At 37.9% G+C, this 18,526-nt stretch overlaps 1 protein-coding gene across 4 annotated transcripts in view; it reads left to right on the forward strand.

Annotated features, from left to right (window-relative positions):
- Positions 1–10,238, forward strand: part of LOC115213843 (phosphatidylinositol 4-phosphate 3-kinase C2 domain-containing subunit alpha) — a 214,296-nt gene extending 204,058 nt beyond the window's left edge. For all 4 annotated transcript variants that reach the window (XM_029782778.2, XM_036504583.1, XM_029782779.2 and 1 more), the window contains 5 exons: positions 806–911; positions 3,835–3,916; positions 6,288–6,403; positions 7,165–7,290; positions 8,750–10,238. In XM_029782778.2, coding sequence (XP_029638638.1) covers positions 806–911; positions 3,835–3,916; positions 6,288–6,403; positions 7,165–7,290; positions 8,750–8,947 — 628 coding nt within the window. In that variant the 3' untranslated portion in view covers positions 8,948–10,238. The remainder of the gene's footprint in view (positions 1–805; positions 912–3,834; positions 3,917–6,287; positions 6,404–7,164; positions 7,291–8,749) is intronic.
- The last annotated feature ends 8,288 nt before the right edge of the window (positions 10,239–18,526 follow it).

Here is an 18,526-nt window from a genome sequence, read left to right on the forward strand (position 1 = left end):
TGGTGGTAGTAGTAGTAGTAGTAGTAGTAGTAGTAGTAGTAGTAGTAGTAGCAGCAGCAGTAGTAGCAGCAGCAGCAGTAGTAGCAGCAGCAGTAGTAGTAGTAGCAGCAGTAGTAGTAGCAGCAGCAGTAGTAGTAAAGCAACAGCAATAATCACCCTGGTTCAACTCTGCTCCAGCCAATCAAAGACTTGAGAAACATCATCATGGCATGAACAAGGACAATTCAACAGGATTCAGTGGATCAGAGAACCACATCTTGCTGCAATGTCTGCTTTGGTTTGGTTTCAACAGCTAGATACCCTTCTTAATAACACCAGGTACTTAGCAGAGTGTCCTGGGTGCTTTTCACATGGCACCAGCTCTATAGAAGTTGCTTTTCTATCAGTAAGCCAGAAGAGCACTTTCAAGCTCTGTGTTGTTGCTGCTCAAATAGGAAACAGAAACAAAAGTGATTTTTCAGTTCTATATTCAAGAGATGAGGAATTATGTACATATGCCCACAGGCATGGCGTAGTGGTTATGAGTGCAGGCTACTAACCCAAAGATTTCAAGTTCGATTCCAAGCAGTGACCTGAACAATAATATTAATAATGATAATAATAATAACATTGAAAAATATTTTAGGAATGAGAACCCAGGTTCGAAATTTCCCCATGACACCTGAAGAAGGCTGGAGGGTGTATCAGCTGAAACGTATTAACAACAAACAAGATGAGGACAAATATCCATTGAATATAAATAATGTAAAAAAAGGGATTTTTTCTGTTTCATATTCTAATTTCATTTCTCTCTCTCTCTCTGCAGGGTCATGTTTGGTCGAAGTAATGTAAGGACGGTAGCTGTGAATCGCAAGGTAGAAATTTCTAGCTTTGTGAAAGAGATATTCAAGCATGCACCTGAGATCTCTGAGGTAAGTTCTGTAAGAATCCTTTTTTTTTCTTTACAGATGATTGTTAGAATCAGTCCATAATTGTGTTGTTTTTGTTGTGTTGGGAAGGGTCTGTTTTAACCCTTTTAACACTATCCCTAGTTCCATGTCACAAACGTCTTGTTTAACCCTTTAGCATTTAAACTGACCATATTCAGCCCAAATCTATTTTATGTTCAAACCAGTCATATCTGGCTTTACACACATACCCCTCAGTGTCATTCTAAAAATAAGCAACCACATCATTGAAATCTTGACAGAATAATCTGAATGCTGAAGGGTTAAAGGTGTAGGAATATGACCGTATGTGAGGAGGTTGGTGACATAGGTCTCCTTTTGTAAGCCACACGGTCACATCCCTAACGAAATAGGATAAGCCAATAATACAACTTATACAACACAGTACCAACAGAATATAAATGAGTGAGGACAAGCCGTTCCGGTGTTTGAGAGAAGATAAGATTTTATTAATAATGTGTTAAAGTGATAGTGTTAAGATGTGCTAGCAAGTGTTGTGTATGTGTGCTTGCAACAAGTGTTTGTGTCTGTGTGTTTGTGTGTGTGACAGATACAAATAAGGTGAATGCGTATGACACAGAAATACAGAGCATAAAATGAAGTCTCAGCATAGAGTTAAAGATGGAATTTGGGTTACCAGTTCATAAGGTACACGATATGCAAGAGTTCTATAACAAGATATTGTGGACATGAGGCAGAGGCCGGTTGGGCACAGTCGTGTACAGAGCCCCACGCCAGACGTTTTGTCATAGACAAAAAGGCAACAAAAAATGGAAGCGAAGATGATATCTGAACGGTTGGTCAAATAAACTGGCACTAGGTTACCAATGGGGACGTTCAAGTGAACGTAAGGCCCCTGAGAAATAATAATGGCTGCGTGTTTGAAAACGGCGGGTCACCAGTGTAGGAATACAACCATGTGGTAGCAGTATCTGATATCCTCACTGTTTGAGAGACACAGCAGGAATGATCTCGTTTGAGATCACAGTCATCTCTGGCTGGGTTATTCCTGTTGTATCCACTGATCTGATTGGTTGACATGTGGCGTGGTTTGTCTCTACTTATTTTGCGCCACTGTCCAAAGCCAACCAATCACGGCCTTTGGTTAACGTCTCGTGACACCCTTTTTCCTCGGCTCTGTTGAGCCATCTCTCCTGTATATAAGGGATTGCTCTCAGTATACTTGATCTTTTGACTTCAGACCTTTTGAGGTCTAGTCACTGACCACAGAGCTACTCAACATGTTCCAGTTCCAGCGATAGAGCATAAGGTTCAATGTAAAGTCAATATATAAGTCTTCAAGGCAGTGAATTGGCGGAAATGTTAGCACGCTGGGCAAAATGCTTAGTGAAATTTCGTCTGTCCTTATGTTCTAAGATCAAATTCCACCAAGGTCAACTTTGTTTTTCATCATTTCAGGGTCAATAAAATAAAATACCAGTTGAACACTGGGGTCAATGTAATCGGCTTACCCAACTCCGTTAAAATTTCTGGCCTTGTGCTAAAATTGAAAGGAAGTATATGTATATCTTCACTTTCTTTACAAATTTCCATAAAAATTTAACACATAACGGGACTGCACGAGTTTACAATTATATCTTGAAAGAGGCACAATGCTAATGCGTAATAAACTCCTGTATAAAATTACCTTCCGTTTAATTAAAACAATTTACTGAAGCATTTGTTAAGCATTATCCGATAAAGGACTCACTAAGCTAAAAAAAAAAAAAAGAAAAACAATAATAATAACAAAGTGAAGGCAAGGGTTGTAAACCACTGTTTTATGTTAGTCATAAATTTTCACTCAACTCAGTTTGTTGGAGTTATCTCCCCTACATAATGCTTTTTTTTTTAAGATTATTTTTTTTTAAGCAGTTCTTCAGTGAGTGTTTGCCTATTCACTGCATTACATGTATGAGACCAGACAGCATCCTTAAACTGATAACCTGTGCCACCCACATGTTGTTATTCTAATTTTTTCATCTTTTATTGTTTCACTTGTTTATGCGGCCGTGGAGGGGGGGGGGTACCCCCATGACAGATTTTAGAGAAACACATCAACCCTATTGCTCATTTCTTATGCCTGGTACTTATTCTATCAGTCACTTTTCCTGAACTGCTATGTTAAGGGGACATAAACAAACCAACACCAGTTGTCAAGTCGTGTGAGAGACACACAACAAACATATATATATATATAATGGGCTTCCACACAGTTTCCATCTGCCAAAAGATTATTCACAAGGTATTAGTCAACCCAGGGCTATAGTAGAAGACACTTACCCAAGGTTCCCCCTAGTCGTCCCTTTTAATATTTGTCCTGCAGTTGTCCTTTGTGACTATACTGTAGCTTTCTTTTTAATGCCCCTTATAAATAATCCAATATCCTTCAGGTAATACCGGCGTCAAGGGGTTAATATACTTGTCCTGTAGCTCTCTTTAATGATTCCACCCTAGCTCTCCCTTTAAAATCTGTTCTGCAGTTGTCCCTTTAATGCATGTCCCATAGGTGTCCCTTTTTATGTGTCTTGTAGCTCTCTTTAATGATTGTCCCTTTTTATGTGTCTTGTAGCTCTCTTTAATGATTGACCCTAGCTGTCCCTTTAAAATCTGTCCTGCAGTTATCCCTTTAATGCATGTCCTGTGGGTGTCCCTTTAATATCTGCTATTACATCTCCGTAATAGTTTTTAAACATTGAACAGCTATGGGAGTCCACCAGAATAAAATAGTAATCAAGGCGGGTTGTAAATAAAAAATGGTTGAGAACCCCTGAACTAAACCATACAGAGAAATTTTAATGCTGTTCCTCTTTCACTTCACCGTGTGCAATACTAATAAATTCCCCTGTGTTTGTTTTCAATGGTTGTTTTTCAATTTCCATTTCAGTGTGACCTTGTCTATACTTTCTTTCATCCACTCATTCGAGATGAACAAAGTTCTGGTCTGAACATGAACAATGGTTTGCAGGGTGAGTAGATACTTGTGGAGTTTTATTTGCAATTCTATTGAGGTTTATTGTTTATCAAGACATGAAGGCAGTGAGCTGGCACAATCGTTAGCATGCTGGGCGAAATGCTTAGCGCTGTTTCACCCGCTGCTACATTCATCATCATCATCATCATCATCATTTAACGTCCGCTTTCCATGCTAGCATGGGTTGGATAATTTGAATGCGGTCTGGCGAACCAGATGGCTGCACCAGGCTCCAATCTGATCTGGCAGAGTTTCTACTGCTGGATGCCCTTCCTAATGCCAACCACTCTGAGAGTGTACTGGGTGCTTTTACGTGTCACTGGCACGAGGGCCAGTCAGGCAGTACTGGCAATGGCCACGCTCAAATGGTGCTTTTTATGTGACACCTGCACAGGAGCCAGTCCAGCGGCACTGGCAGTGACCTTGCTCGAATGTTTTTTCATGTGCCACCAGCACAAGTGCTTGTAAGGCGACGCAGGTAACGATCAAGCTCGAATGGTGTTTTTAACGTACCATCGGCTCAGAGGCCAGCTTGTTGCTCTGGCAACGATCTCACTCATATGGTACTCTTAGCGCTCCACTAGCACGGATGCCAGTCATTGAATTTGATTTCGATTTCACTTGCCTCAACAGGTCTTCGCAAGCAGAGTTTAGAGTCCAACCAAAGTCGACTTTGCCTTTCATCCTTTCGGGGTCAGTAAATTAAGTACCAGTGAAACACTGGGGTCAATGTAATTGACTAGTCCCCTCCCACAAAATTTCAGGCCTTGTGCCTATAGTAGAAAGGATTCTTTTTTAAGACATTTCTCTACGGAAATCTAAGCTAAAATTTCAGAAGTATATCTGGTTTATAGTCTTGCTAGAAGCATCAGCTTGTAGTGATGAACTCCTAGCATCATTGCCAATTACACACACACACACATGCACTCATGCACACACACCAGGGGCAGACTGAGCCGTTGGTCAACTGGGCACTGCTCAAGGGCCCAAAGCTCTGAGGGGCTCGCACTCTACATGTTAACTCTACTAAAACACACATTTAAAGGGGCCCGGTAAACAGTTATGCCCAAGGGCCCTTGATACTCTCAGTCCAACCCTTGCACACACACATGCTCTCATATACTCACACACACACGCACACACATCATCATATGTTCATTTTCCCTTGCTTGCATGGGTCATACATGCATGCATGATGGGCTTCTGCACAGTTTCCATCTACCAAAATTCCCACACAAGGCATTGGTCAGCGAGTTGCTATGACAGAGGACCCTTGTTCAAGGTGCCATACAGTGGGACTGAACCTAAAACCACATGGGTTGCAAAGCAAGCTACTTCTTAAACCACACAGCCATTCCTGCACTCCATATAACATCACTTTAGTTGTTTCAATCATTTAACTGTGGCCATGCTGGGGCACCACCTGGAAGGGTTTCAGTCAAACAAACCAACCCCAGAACTTATTTTGTAAAACATAGTATTTGTTACATTGGCTTTTTTTTTGTCAAACAGACTAAGTTACAGGGATGTAAACACACCAGCACCAGTTGTCAAGCATGGAAGCCATGGGCACGAGCCCAGGTGAAGCCAACTGTGTATTCAGATCTCGGTGATAGTGGCAAGCAGTGGCAGGCAAACAGACACAGACACAAAGACATACACATAGATATATAACAGGCTTCTTTCAGTTTCAGTTTCCAACCCATGTGGTTGGGAAGCAAGCTTCTTTTATTCATTTAATTGGCCACAAGGGCCTTACAAAGAAAGGAAGCTGCGAGCTGGACACGGATGTAATGAGATAGAATGATTGACGATATGATAATAATGAGGGCAACAGAAACGCCCGCCGATTGCTGTTTACCCGAGCACATTGTTCTTTTAGAAAACATTTTGAGGCAACAAACCTCTTACACATTAACACATCAAGGAGGCAGTAGGCCTCTTACATTTACGACATACAAAAGCCATTTTGAGGCAATAAACCTCTTACACAAGTCCATTTATGAATCAAAAATACAATGTTCTTGCCCAACCAGACTTCTCGCCTCAGCAAAACACCTGAACGACTCCAAGTCGGGCCAATTTGACATAAATCTGTATGTATCCTTGGGGAAGGAGTCCATTATCCTAAACGGGTCGTTCTTCCTCATGACCTTCGCAAGCCACCTACAAAGGCCAGTCAGGGTCCTCCATGCAAGACAGAATTCCCTGCCTTTGGCCCTTCATTTTGAGCTTCCCAACAAAGCACTCCACTGTCCCTCCCTTATGGAAGAGGACCACATATTCTTAAGCTTCTTACCACACATCCACACATTAATATTAACATTGTTATTTTTTTTATTTTTTTGCTTGTTTCTTTTCCACAGATACTGTCAATAATGTCCGGAATATGACTTCGACAGGAATCCGAGGAGAACTAAAAATATCAATTCAGTACCAAAAAGAACACCTCCAAGTTATGATCATGCATGCAAGAGGCTTGGTATGTGTACACATGTTGTTATTTTTGTTGTCTATTTTGAAATTTTGTTTTCCATCTTTCCTACCTCCCTCAATAAAATAAAGAACCAGGAAGCAAGTACTGGAGTCGATTTAGTCAAGTAATACCTTCCACCAAATTAGCAGATCTCGGGCGGGCGGGCAGGCATATGCACATCAGTTTATATCTAAATTTTTGCATTAAATATACCTCATGTAATGAGTCGAGAAAGAGTTACGTCCCCTGGTAAAAATCTTGTATATAAATGACGTTAAGTATTTAAATATTAGTGACTAGCAGTATCGCCCGGCGTTGCTTGGGTTTGTAAGGGAAATAACTATATAAGCATTTTTTGAGAGTTATAGCAAAAAAATGCATTAAAAATGGAAAAAAAATGATGGTAATTTTTTTTTTAAATCGTAGGCTCATCGTAGACGCGCGCTAATACCCAGAAAGGCTCGATATGAATCAAGACTATAAGATACCCGGTTTTGGTTAAACTGCACCGCAAAATGTGGGAGTAGTTAGGAATCTAAATCGTAGGAGACAGACACACAACCTTACTTTTATATATAAAGATGTACTAAGATCGACAATGATTGTTTTATTTCAGTCTTATATTTAATTTTCCGACAGTCCTAGCTTTCACTCCATTGTCACGTGATTAAAACGACGAATTTATGAATTTTATTGTTGTAATAATTTATATTAAAAGATACTAACGATTTACGGTTTCTCTTTCTTTTACCTTTATTCTCTCTCAGAGTTCATATGGAATTGAAAACCCCAGTCCTTACGTAAAACTCTACTTGCTACCAGATCCTGAAAAACTAACGAAGCAAAAAACTAAAGTGGTTAAGCATTCAACACACCCAACTTACAATGAAGTTGTAAGTACTCCCATTATTAAATTTATGTTTTCTTTTTCGTTGTTTTTTAACAGCTATTTTTCTGTGCTTGGAGTTTTAGGCACATTTTCTATGGCTGGATGCTCTTCCTGTCAACCTTTCCCCCAACTTTCATCTGTTTCCGAGCAAGGTAATATTTCCCCATGGCCAGACATGTTTGCACTGATTACAGGAAATGAAGGACACCGCTTGTTTAACAGTGGCGCTCATTTACAATAGTTGCACAACATCAATACAAAGAGACAAAGATTCACATACATATATGTGGGGGGGGGAGGTGTGTATGTGTGTGTATATATATATATATATATATATATATATAAAATACAAAATGGGACAAGAACGCAAAATATCCGGACAGCTAGGTGATACAAAAAGGGACAACAAAACATCCAGATAGACGATACAAAAAAAACACAAGGACAGGTCATTCAAAGCTTTCTATCCTCAGTCAAGAACCGGATCATCCTCGCAATTTCGGCTGATTAATTGGCTGTTTTGTTGTCCCTTTTTGTATCACCTAGTTGTTTAGATGTTTTGTGTTCTTGTCCCATTTTGTATTTATATATATATATATATATAGCGGCGTACGTACACCTTGTTCTCTATATATAAATGTATATAAACACACACAAGCATATATCCCGCTTATTCAAGGGGTCTTATCTTGCAGGTACTTGGTGACCTCACCAGTGCTGATGCCACATAAAAGGCACCCGGCGCATTCTGTTAAGTGATTGGTGTTAGGAAAGGCATTCCAAGCCAAAGAGTGGTAGAGTCCCCTGGCTTGTCTGTTTTTGTCAAACTGTCCAAAGAACATGAAATGATTTTATATATTTATATATATATATATTATATAGAGAGATATATTCCTTCCCTGAGCGTCTGCTAATACTTTTCATGTACCACATCCTTGCATTGATGTTTTTTTCTTGTGTTTGTTCTTTGTTTTTTCAGTGGGGAGATTTTATATATATATATACACACCATATAATATAACAAAAATTAACTAAGAAAAGAACTCAGGGTGGCCAGTGGCATGTATTTGAACAACATATACAAATACAGGTATATCAAATACCATACAACATAAATTCTTGATATTTAAAAAATTATCAAATGTCAAATTAAGGGTAGAGAAGGATAGATAATTTCAAGAATCATGAATTCCTCCAGAATTGACATGTCAATAAGGAAAAAGGCAGGTTTATAGTTTAGAGAATAGAAGACAGTCATGGACATGTTCCTGGCTCAATAACTGTCATAAGCCCAACAGTGGTCTGACCTTAACTCCAGTATCCAAGGTACTTATACAAAATGAACTGGTCTTAATTGCCAATTGATCAAGTATGGACTGTTTTGTTATAGAATAATAAACCTTGTGCAAAATTGTGATGCTATGAAATTAAGATAATATTAAAGTTTTTATTTGTCCTGATAGATGCAGTACAAGATGTCTCTGGAAGATGTTAAGAAGCGAACTTTACAAGTGACTGTTTGGAACCATGACGTCTTGAAAGAGAACCAGTTCATGGGTGCTATATATATCCATTTACGAAGACTAGACCTCAGTCAAGAAAACACAGAATGGCGCTGCCTTGGTAACCTACAGATGTCAAGTACCAGCCATATTTCCTGATGATGCCTTTTTTTCCCCCACATACAGCCTACCAGTTGGTGCCTTCATCATATTCAAATCATTCAAACAATGGAGGTTCCATTAAACTACCATTATTTTCATCATCATCATCATTGTCATCATCATCACCATTGTACAAATCATTGATAATTATATGATTCATTGACCGTAACTTTGTAAGTCGTTGTGGCCTTGTGGCAATGTTTAAAATTATTATACAAGACTGCTCTTTTACTCCAAAATTTTAAAATATTTTCTATAAAGCAAAAAAATGAAAGATTTAAAAAAAAAAATATCATCTCATGGGAATAATTTTTGAAAATGATTAATTATTATACAATGAAATATATTTAGCACATGAGTTTTCTGCAAGAAAACTCATCACCTTTTACATCAAGTGTTGCCTTAACTTAATCAAAGCATCAAATTCTTCATCACAAAATACACAGCAGGCTCTAAAACTGCAAATGCTTATGTATATGTGATTGATAGATATATATGTATATTTATGCCTATATACATATATGTATCTGCATGCATGTGTGTATATATGTGAGTATTATACATAAATTTGCATCTAATTTATCAAACAATTTTTTTTTTTTGTCTTTTACCAAATTATTCTAATTTCCCCATTCCATTCAGCCATTTTAAATTCACTGCTGGATGAAGCCATGCTGACCAATTGCAGGTTGGATGTAGTGCTTATAGTGTCAGGTCAGGTGATTAGACTCTGGCCATTGCACAACTAAGCGGAATTCAAACTCAGAAGAGGTGAAACAGGTGTGCAATATAAGGCATCTTCTCTGATACGCTAAAGAATTCCGTTAAGTTCCATCCATCCACTGCCCTGAACTGGTAGATTATTTATCAACTCTGACACAAAGAGGAAAGGTCAAAATTTTCATCTGCTGTATTTAAGAAAAACAATTAGAAAATGACCTTATCTTCCAAAATCATTATTCTTCTAATTGCAGTGATATCATGACAAGGGACAGATCATATTTGATTGATTATTACCTAGCTATTCTTTCTCCCAGGGTACCACATTCATTATACTGTATTACTAGGAGCCCTACCCTGGTAAATACCTACCTGCATGGTTTGTAGATTGAGGTGTGGAGGGTGGAAATATTTGTTTTTGTTTGTTTTGTAGGACACTTTGACTTTTTGATATACTGTAAAAACAAAAAAAATTAAAAGCAAAAGAAAAGAAAGGGAGAAAGAAGGAAAGAAAGAAAGAATGGCTTTGTTGTGTATTTACGGAAGAGAGGAATTCCAGTCACGAAAAAAAAATAAGGACCAATTCAGTTATATCTTTGGAGATAAAAATCCAGAAAGCTCCCAATATTCCCAAAAGATGTGTTCTGCTTTTTCAATATATATATATATATATATATACATATATATATTATATATATATATATATATATGTATATATAAATGTATATATATACACATATATATATATATATATATATATATATATATATATATATATATACACATATATATATACATATATACATAATATATACATATATATATATATATATATATATATATATATATATATATATATTCATGTGTGTATGTATACATATATATATGTATATGTTTACATGTATATATTATATGTAGTTACTGTATCTATGAAGGTTCTTGTGAAACGTGTTTTACTGACTGATTGTAACTGCAATCGTTTAATGGTGCTGTTTTATCCACTAAAATTTCAATAAACAATTAAAAAAAAAAAACCTTTTGTTTAATGATGTTTTTATAAATCATCACATTTAATTTATTCATTTTTGAGAATTTTCTCTTTTGTTTTTTTTTTTGTTTCTTTTAATGTAAAGGTTTGGAACAATTCATTATATAACATGAATCCTTACAAGCTAAATATTAAGTGGAATGTTTAGTAGTTTAAATGGAATTGAAAAATTTATAAGTTGTATATTTTTGAAATTATATGAATTTTTGTGAGAAGAATATAATTTTGTTTTGTTTTAGTAGTATTGGGGATTGAGTCATCATCATCATCATCGTTTAACGTCCGCTTTCCATGCTAGCATGGGTTGGACGGTTCAACTGGGGTCTGGGGAGCCCGAAGGCTGCACCAGGCCAGTCAGATCTGGCAGTGTTTCTACAGCTGGATGCCCTTCCTAATGCCAACCACTCCGAGAGTGTAGTGGGTGATTTTATGTGCCACGGACACTGGTGCCAGACGAGGCTGGCGAACGGCCACGCTCGGATGGTGTTTTTTTATGTGCCACCGACACAGGTGCCAGACGAGGCTGGCGAACGACCACGCTCGGATGGTGTTTTTTCATGTGCCACCGACACAGGTGCCAGACGAGGCTGGCGGACAGTCACACTTGGATGGTGTTTTTTATGTGCCACCGAGTATCTTTTAATATTTCTATGAGTATTTTTTAATATTTCTCTTCAGGAATTCTCTTTAAATTGGAACAATATGATGTTTTCTATTTATTAAGGAAATAGTTTATGGTTGATTTACATTTCTTTGGAAGACAAATCCTTAAACCTTTTTCTTACTATATTTTTTTATTGAAATACACTGCCTTTTTTCGAATTAATTTGGAAAATAATGAAGAATTTAATTATTTTAGTAAAATAATTTCATCATTATCAAACTGGTGTTTGGAACATAAATTTATATAAAATTTTGAGGGAAGGTTTTAATTTAGATCAGTTTAAAAAACAAGAACCCTGTATCATAGAACAAGGAACAGTCTAAGACAAGTTTATAACAAAAGAAATCACTGAAAGCCATGTAGTTCTTGACTCTGAAATTTTTTTTCACTATCTCTCTTTTACTTGTTTCAGTCATTTGACTGTGGCCATGCTGGAGCACTGCTTTTAGTCGAGCAAATTGACCCCAGGACTTATTCTTTGGAAGCCTAGTACTTATTCTATTGGTCACTTTTTGCCGAACTGCTAAGTAATGGGGACATAAACATACCAGCATCGGTTGTCAAGCGATGTTGGGGGGGGGGGACAAACAGACACACGAACACATACACACACATATATATATATTTATATATATATATGACGGGCTTCTTTCAGTTTCCATCTACCAAATCCACTCACAAGGCTTTGGTGGGCCTGAGGCTATAGTAGAAGACACTTGCCAAGGTGTCACGCAGTAGGACTGAACCCGGAACAATGTGGTTCGTAAGCAAGCTACTTACCACACAGCCACTTCTACGCCTACCATTGAACATTTATAATCATTTTTCTTTTTTTTTTTTTATTATACTTCTTAGACTTTAAATGTAACGTTTTAAGACACTAGTCTAAAACATTAAAGATTTCCCCTTCTTTTTAAGCATTAAGCTGATACAATATTTGTTAAAATTTGTCCCTCCTGTGTTGTCTTCTGTCATTCTTCATTACTTTCATATATTTTGAATGCTTATACAACCTCCTTATATTCATATATATGTGTGTGGGCTCATGTGATTGTCTATGTGACTGTCTCATGATTATTATCATTGTTGGTCATCATAGTAGTGCTACATCCACTTCCCATGCTAGCATGGGTTGGATGAGTTCTGGGCCAAGTTTAAGTCAGTTATCATTCAGAGTTACTGCCTTCCTAACCAGATCAGAACACCACATATTGCTTGTGCATTTCCTTTTTGGCTTGTTTTCTACAGATTTGATGCCTTTTTTTATTACCAACCACTTTACACCATATACTGGCTGATTTTATCTAGCACCAACATTTGACTGGTTGCCATGTCTTTGACAAGACACCAGGTTTTCTCAACTCTGCATCATCTTCACTCATTTGCCTACTATTTCACAGAGTGTAATTGGCATGTTTCATGACATCAGAAATTCTTACAAGGATGTCTTGTATCCTCTAAAACAGAAGAGTCCTCATTATTCTATGATGTGTTCAAGGCGGCAAACTAGCAGAATCGTTAGCACGCTGGGCGAAATGCTTAGCAGTATTTCATCTGCCACTACGTTCTGAGTTCAAATTCCACCGGGGTCAACTTTGTCTTTCCTTCTTTTCAGGGTCGATAAATTAAGTACCAGTTACGCACTGGGGTCGATGTAATCGACTTAATCCCATTGTCCTTGCTTGTCCCCTCTGTATTTTAGCCCCTTGTGGGCAATAAAGAAATAGGAAACGTTAGCACACCAGGCGACATGCTTAGCGGTATTTCGTCTGTCTTTACATTCTGAATTCAAATTCCGCCAGGGTCGACTTTGCCTTTCATCCTTTTGGGGTCGATTAAATAAGTACCAGTTATGCACTGGGGTTGATGAAATCAACTTACCCCTCCCCCAAATTTCAGGCTTTGTGCCTATAGCAGAAAGGATTATTCTATGATGGGTTCAAGGCAGCAAGCTGGCAGAATCATTAGTATGCCAAGCAAAATGCTTAGCAGTATTTCGTCTGTCTTCACGTTCTGAATTCAAATTCCACTGATGTCGACTTTGCCTTTCATCCTTTTGAGGTTGATAAAGTAAGTACCAGTATTGGGGTCAATGTATTCAGCTATCCCCCGTCCCCAAATGTCAGGCCTTGTGCCCATAGTGGAGAGACTTATTCACTTCATATAGATATAATTGTTTAATCCTCATAAGATCTTTATCATGCTACATCAAAATTCTAGATTTATCAATGAATTGTTTCTACTTCATACATCACTTCTTCACTAGGCGCAAGACCGACTAGTTGGTATGTAACTTGCTTACCAACAACATGGTTCCGGGTTCAGTCCCACTGGGTGGCACCTTGGGCAAGGGTCTTCTACTATAGCCTCGGGCCGACCAAAGCCTTGTGAGTGGATTTGGTAGACTGAAACTGAAAGAAGTCCATCGTATATATGTATACATATATGTGTATGTGTGTGTATATGTTTGTGTGCCTGTGTTTGTCCCCCAATATCGCTTGACAACCAATGCTGGTTTGTTTATGTCCCCATAACTTAATGGTTTGGCAAAAGAGACCAATAGAATAAGTACTAGGCTTCCAAAGAATAAGTCCTGGGGTTGATTTGCTCGACTAAAAGATGGTGCTCTAGCATAGCTGCAGTCAAATGACTGAAACAAGTAAAAAGGTAATTAGGGGATCCATGAAATACTAAGTGCTTTAAAGGAGATAAACCACCAATGATATCAAATACGGTGCCCCAGCTTCAATAATTCTTTTATCTTTTATTTGTTTCATTCATTAGACTGTGCTCATGATGGGGCCACCATCTTGAAGGGTTTTCATTGAGCAAATCAACCCCGTGACTTATTTTTTAAAGTCTGGTACTTATTCTATCAGTCTATTTTGCTGAACCACTAAGTTACAGGAATGTAAACACACCAATAATAATAACGACAACATAGAAAAATACCTTAGGAATGATAACCCAGGTTCAAAATTTCCCCAAGACAACTGAAGAAGGCTGGAAGGTATATCAGCTGAAACGTGTTAACAACAAACATGATGAGGACAAATATCCGTCGAATGTAGATAATGTACATTTTGCTTGAAATTTCAAAATTCTGTGCTGTGCGTGTGTGTGTGTGTGTGTATATATGCGTGTGTTTATGTATGTGCACGTGTGTATGTATATATATGTGTGTGTGTATGTATATATATATATGTATGTATGTACGTCTTGTATGTTTTTGTGTTGCCTGAAGAAACAACGAAGAATTCCTCTATTTAAGTAAAGCATTGATCAGTTGATAAACTCATCTATTTTAATCTGATATTAGATTTATTTTTTTATTTTTTATTTGTTTCATATTGTTTCTTTAACGCTTTTGTTACCACATTTCTGTTGAAATGCACTCTCATTGTTTCAATTAATTTTGGAAGTAATGAAGAATTTGGTAAAATATCTTTGTCTTTGTAAAGCTGGTGTCTGGAATATAAATTAACATGAAATCTTGATGGAGAGTCTTGAGATCACTCTAACCTTTTAGCATTTAAACTGGCCATGTCTGGCCCAAATATTCCACCTGTTTTATATGCATATTGGGGAAATCTGGCCTGTCACACCTACCTTACAATGTCATTTTAAAAATAGACTATCAGATCATCAAAATCTCAAAGCTATGAGATAATCCATGATTAATTCAAGAATTACATTCGACAGAATAATCTAAATACTAGTGGGGTTAAAACGAGATATGTCTTGTTTTAACCCCACTAGCATTTAGATTATTCTGTGATACAAATCCCTGGTTTGTATCACAAATCCCTGGTTTGTATTACAAATCCCTGGTTTGTATTACAAATCCCTGGTTGTATTACAAATCCCTGGTTTGTAAAATGTGGTACAAATCCCTGGTTTGTATCACAGAACCAGGGACAGTCTCATGCAGATTGGTCTCAAAAGGATTTTAAAAAATTTATCATCATTTCCAAATATAGGCAACTTTTATAATTTTATTTTATTTCTTTAATTCCAAATCTTGTCCTGTATCTTTGAACTGCTGTTTCTTCCACTCCTTTTTATTTTACACAAGGAATTTTAAATCAACTTATTCCAAGGGAAATTTTTGGTTTTCCTCGACTGCTTAATCCGTCCTAATTGGAAACCTTTTTTTTTTACCAAATTTCTATTGAAATACACTGCCTTTCTTTCATTTTGTTTTGAAAGTAATGAAGAATTAATGACAAAATGACTGCTGTACAAACCAGCCAGATCTGGCCTATCACACTTATCCTGCAATGTGATTCTAAAAATAAGCAATCACATCATCAAAATCTCAAAGCTATGAGATAATGCATCATTAATTCTAAACAATGTAAATAAATAAGCTTTACATCTGACAGTACTCTGAATGCTGAAGGGTTAAACTTACCCATTTTTCATTTTTCTTATCTAAGGACCATTCTTTGTCTCTGTCTCTTGTGATTACATCATTTGCCATTTATAATTTCCAACTTTATCATTCTAATAAATTAATTCTACCAATAACTTAGTTTATAAATCTATTATTATGCAAGGAAGGCGCAATAGCCCAGTGGATAGGGCAGCGGGCTTGCGGTCAGAGGATCATGGTTTCGATTCCCAGACCGGGCGTTGTGTGTGTCTATTGAGCAAAAACACCTAAAAGCTCCACGAGGCTCTGGCAGGGGGTGGTGGCAACCCCTGTTGTACTCTTTCGCCCCAACTTTCTCTCACTCTCCCTCCCTGTTTCTTGAGTAACGCTGCGATGGACTGGCATCCCGTCCAGCTGGGGGGAACACATACGCCACAGAAACCCGGGAAATCGGGCCCATGAGCCTGGCTAGGCTTGAAAAGGCTGCATAAATAAATAAATAAATTATACAAGGAAATTATCATTATTATTAGGCATACATTTTTTACTAATTAACTTGCTAATCATTCCATATATATATATATATATATATATATCCAATTGGGAGTATCATTTGAGCATCAGAAAAAAAATGCCTTGCAGCATTTCTTCTGGTTCTTTATGTCCAGAGTTCAAATATCAATAAAGTCAACTGAGCCTTTCCAAAATCCTTTGAAGATCTATAAAATAATGTATCGGTCAAATACTGGGGTTGATGTAACTGACATGCTCCCTTCTCTAAAATTTCAAGCCCTGAGCTTGTAGTAGAAAGGTTAGTAATAATAATAATGATAAGGCAGCAAGCTGGCAGAATCATTAGCACACTGGATGAAATGCTTATCGGTATTTCGTCCATCCTTATGTTCTGAGTTCAAATTCCACCAAGGATTGACTTTGCTTTTCATCCTTTCAGGGTTGATAAATTAAGTACCAGTGAAACTCCTCCCCCAAAATTTCAGGCCTCGTGCCTTTAGTAGAAAGGATCATTATTGGTAACTAAGCACATGGCTTAGTGCTTGGCATGTTGTACTAGCGATCATGGTTTCAATTCCTAGACTGGGTGGTGTGTTGTGTTCCTGAGCAAAACATATCATCTCTCATCGCCCTGTGATCACTTCAACACCTGACACATGGTACACTGAATATATATTTTTTTTTTATTTCATCTAGTTTCGGCTCACGAGCTGTGGCCATGCTGGGGCACTGCCATTTGATCACTATAAACAAATCATTTGTGCAAGTCATTTGGCAAAAAGCTGAATGCTCATACATTGTTGTTGACGGGAGAGTCCGTCATTATTATTACTATTATAAAGGCAAGCAAGCTGGCAGAATCATTAGCATGCTGGACGAAATGCTTAGCAGTATTTTACCCGTCACTACATTCTGAGTTCAAATTCTGCTGCAGTCAACTTTGCCTTTCATCCTTTCAGGGTCGATTAAATAAGTACCAGTTATGCACTGGGGTCGATATAATCGACCTAATCCGTTTGTCTGTCCTTGTTTGTCCTCTCTGTGTGTAGCCCCTTGTGGGCAGTAAAGAAATAAGAAATAAGTATTTCCCCCGTCACTACGCTCTGAGTTCAAGTTCTGCTGCAGTCGACTTTGCCTTTCATCCTTTCAGGGTCAATGAAATAAGTACCAGTTATGCAGTGGGGTCAGTGTAATCAACTAGCCCGCTTACCAAATTTTCAGGCCTTGTGCCTATAGTAGAAAGGAGAATTATTATTATTATTATTATTAAGAGGGTGAGCAACAAAACCATTTGCATGCTGGAGAAAATGCTTAGTGGCATTTCATCCATCTCTGTGTTCTGAGTTCAAATTCTGCTGAGGTTAAATTTGCCTTTCATCCTTTCAGGGTCAGTAAAATAAGTACCAATTAAGCAGTGGAGTTAGTGTAATCAACTAGTCCCCTACTCCAAAATTTTAGGCCTTGTACCTATAATAGAAAGGATGGTTATTATTATTATTGTGAAGGCGCATGGCTCAGTGTTTAGAGTGTTGAGCTTACAATCACGAGGTTGTGAGTTCAAATCCCGGACAGGGCTGCATGTTGTGTTCTTGAGCAAGACACTTTTTTTCACGTTGCTTCAATTCACTCAGCTATAGAAATGAGTTGCAACGTCACAGGTGCCAAGCTGTATCCACCCCTTTGCCTTTCCCTTGGAGAACACTGGTGGCATGGAGAGGAGAGGCCGGTATGCATGGGCGACTGCTGATCTTCCATAAACAACCTTGCCCGAACTTGTGCCTCGGAGAGTAATTTTCTAGGTGCAATCCCATGGTCAGTCATGACCGAAGGGGGTCCCGGCAGCAATTATTATTATCAAGGCAACAAGCTGGCTAAATCTTTAGTATGCTGGACAAAACGCTTTGTGACACTTCTTACAGGTTTACATTTTGAGTTCAAATCCCACGAAAGTTGACTTCACTTTTCATCATTTGGGGGTCAAGAAATTAAGTACCACTTCAGCACTGGAGTCAGTGTAATTCAGCTCACCACAAACTTTCAGACCTTGTGCCTGTAGTAAAGGTTATTGAGACATCAAGCTGGCAGAGTCGTTAACATCTCAGACAGCTTGGTAACATTTCTTATAGTTCTTTATGTTCTAAGTTCAATTTCTCTCAAGGTCAACTTTGCTTTCATCCTTTCAGGGTCGATAAAATAACCACTAAGGTTGCTGTAATTGGATAGCACCCGCCTCCAAAACTTTCAGGCCTTGTGTGT

This window comes from Octopus sinensis, linkage group LG7 (assembly GCF_006345805.1).
Source record: "Octopus sinensis linkage group LG7, ASM634580v1, whole genome shotgun sequence".
Taxonomy (NCBI): domain Eukaryota; kingdom Metazoa; phylum Mollusca; class Cephalopoda; order Octopoda; family Octopodidae; genus Octopus; species Octopus sinensis.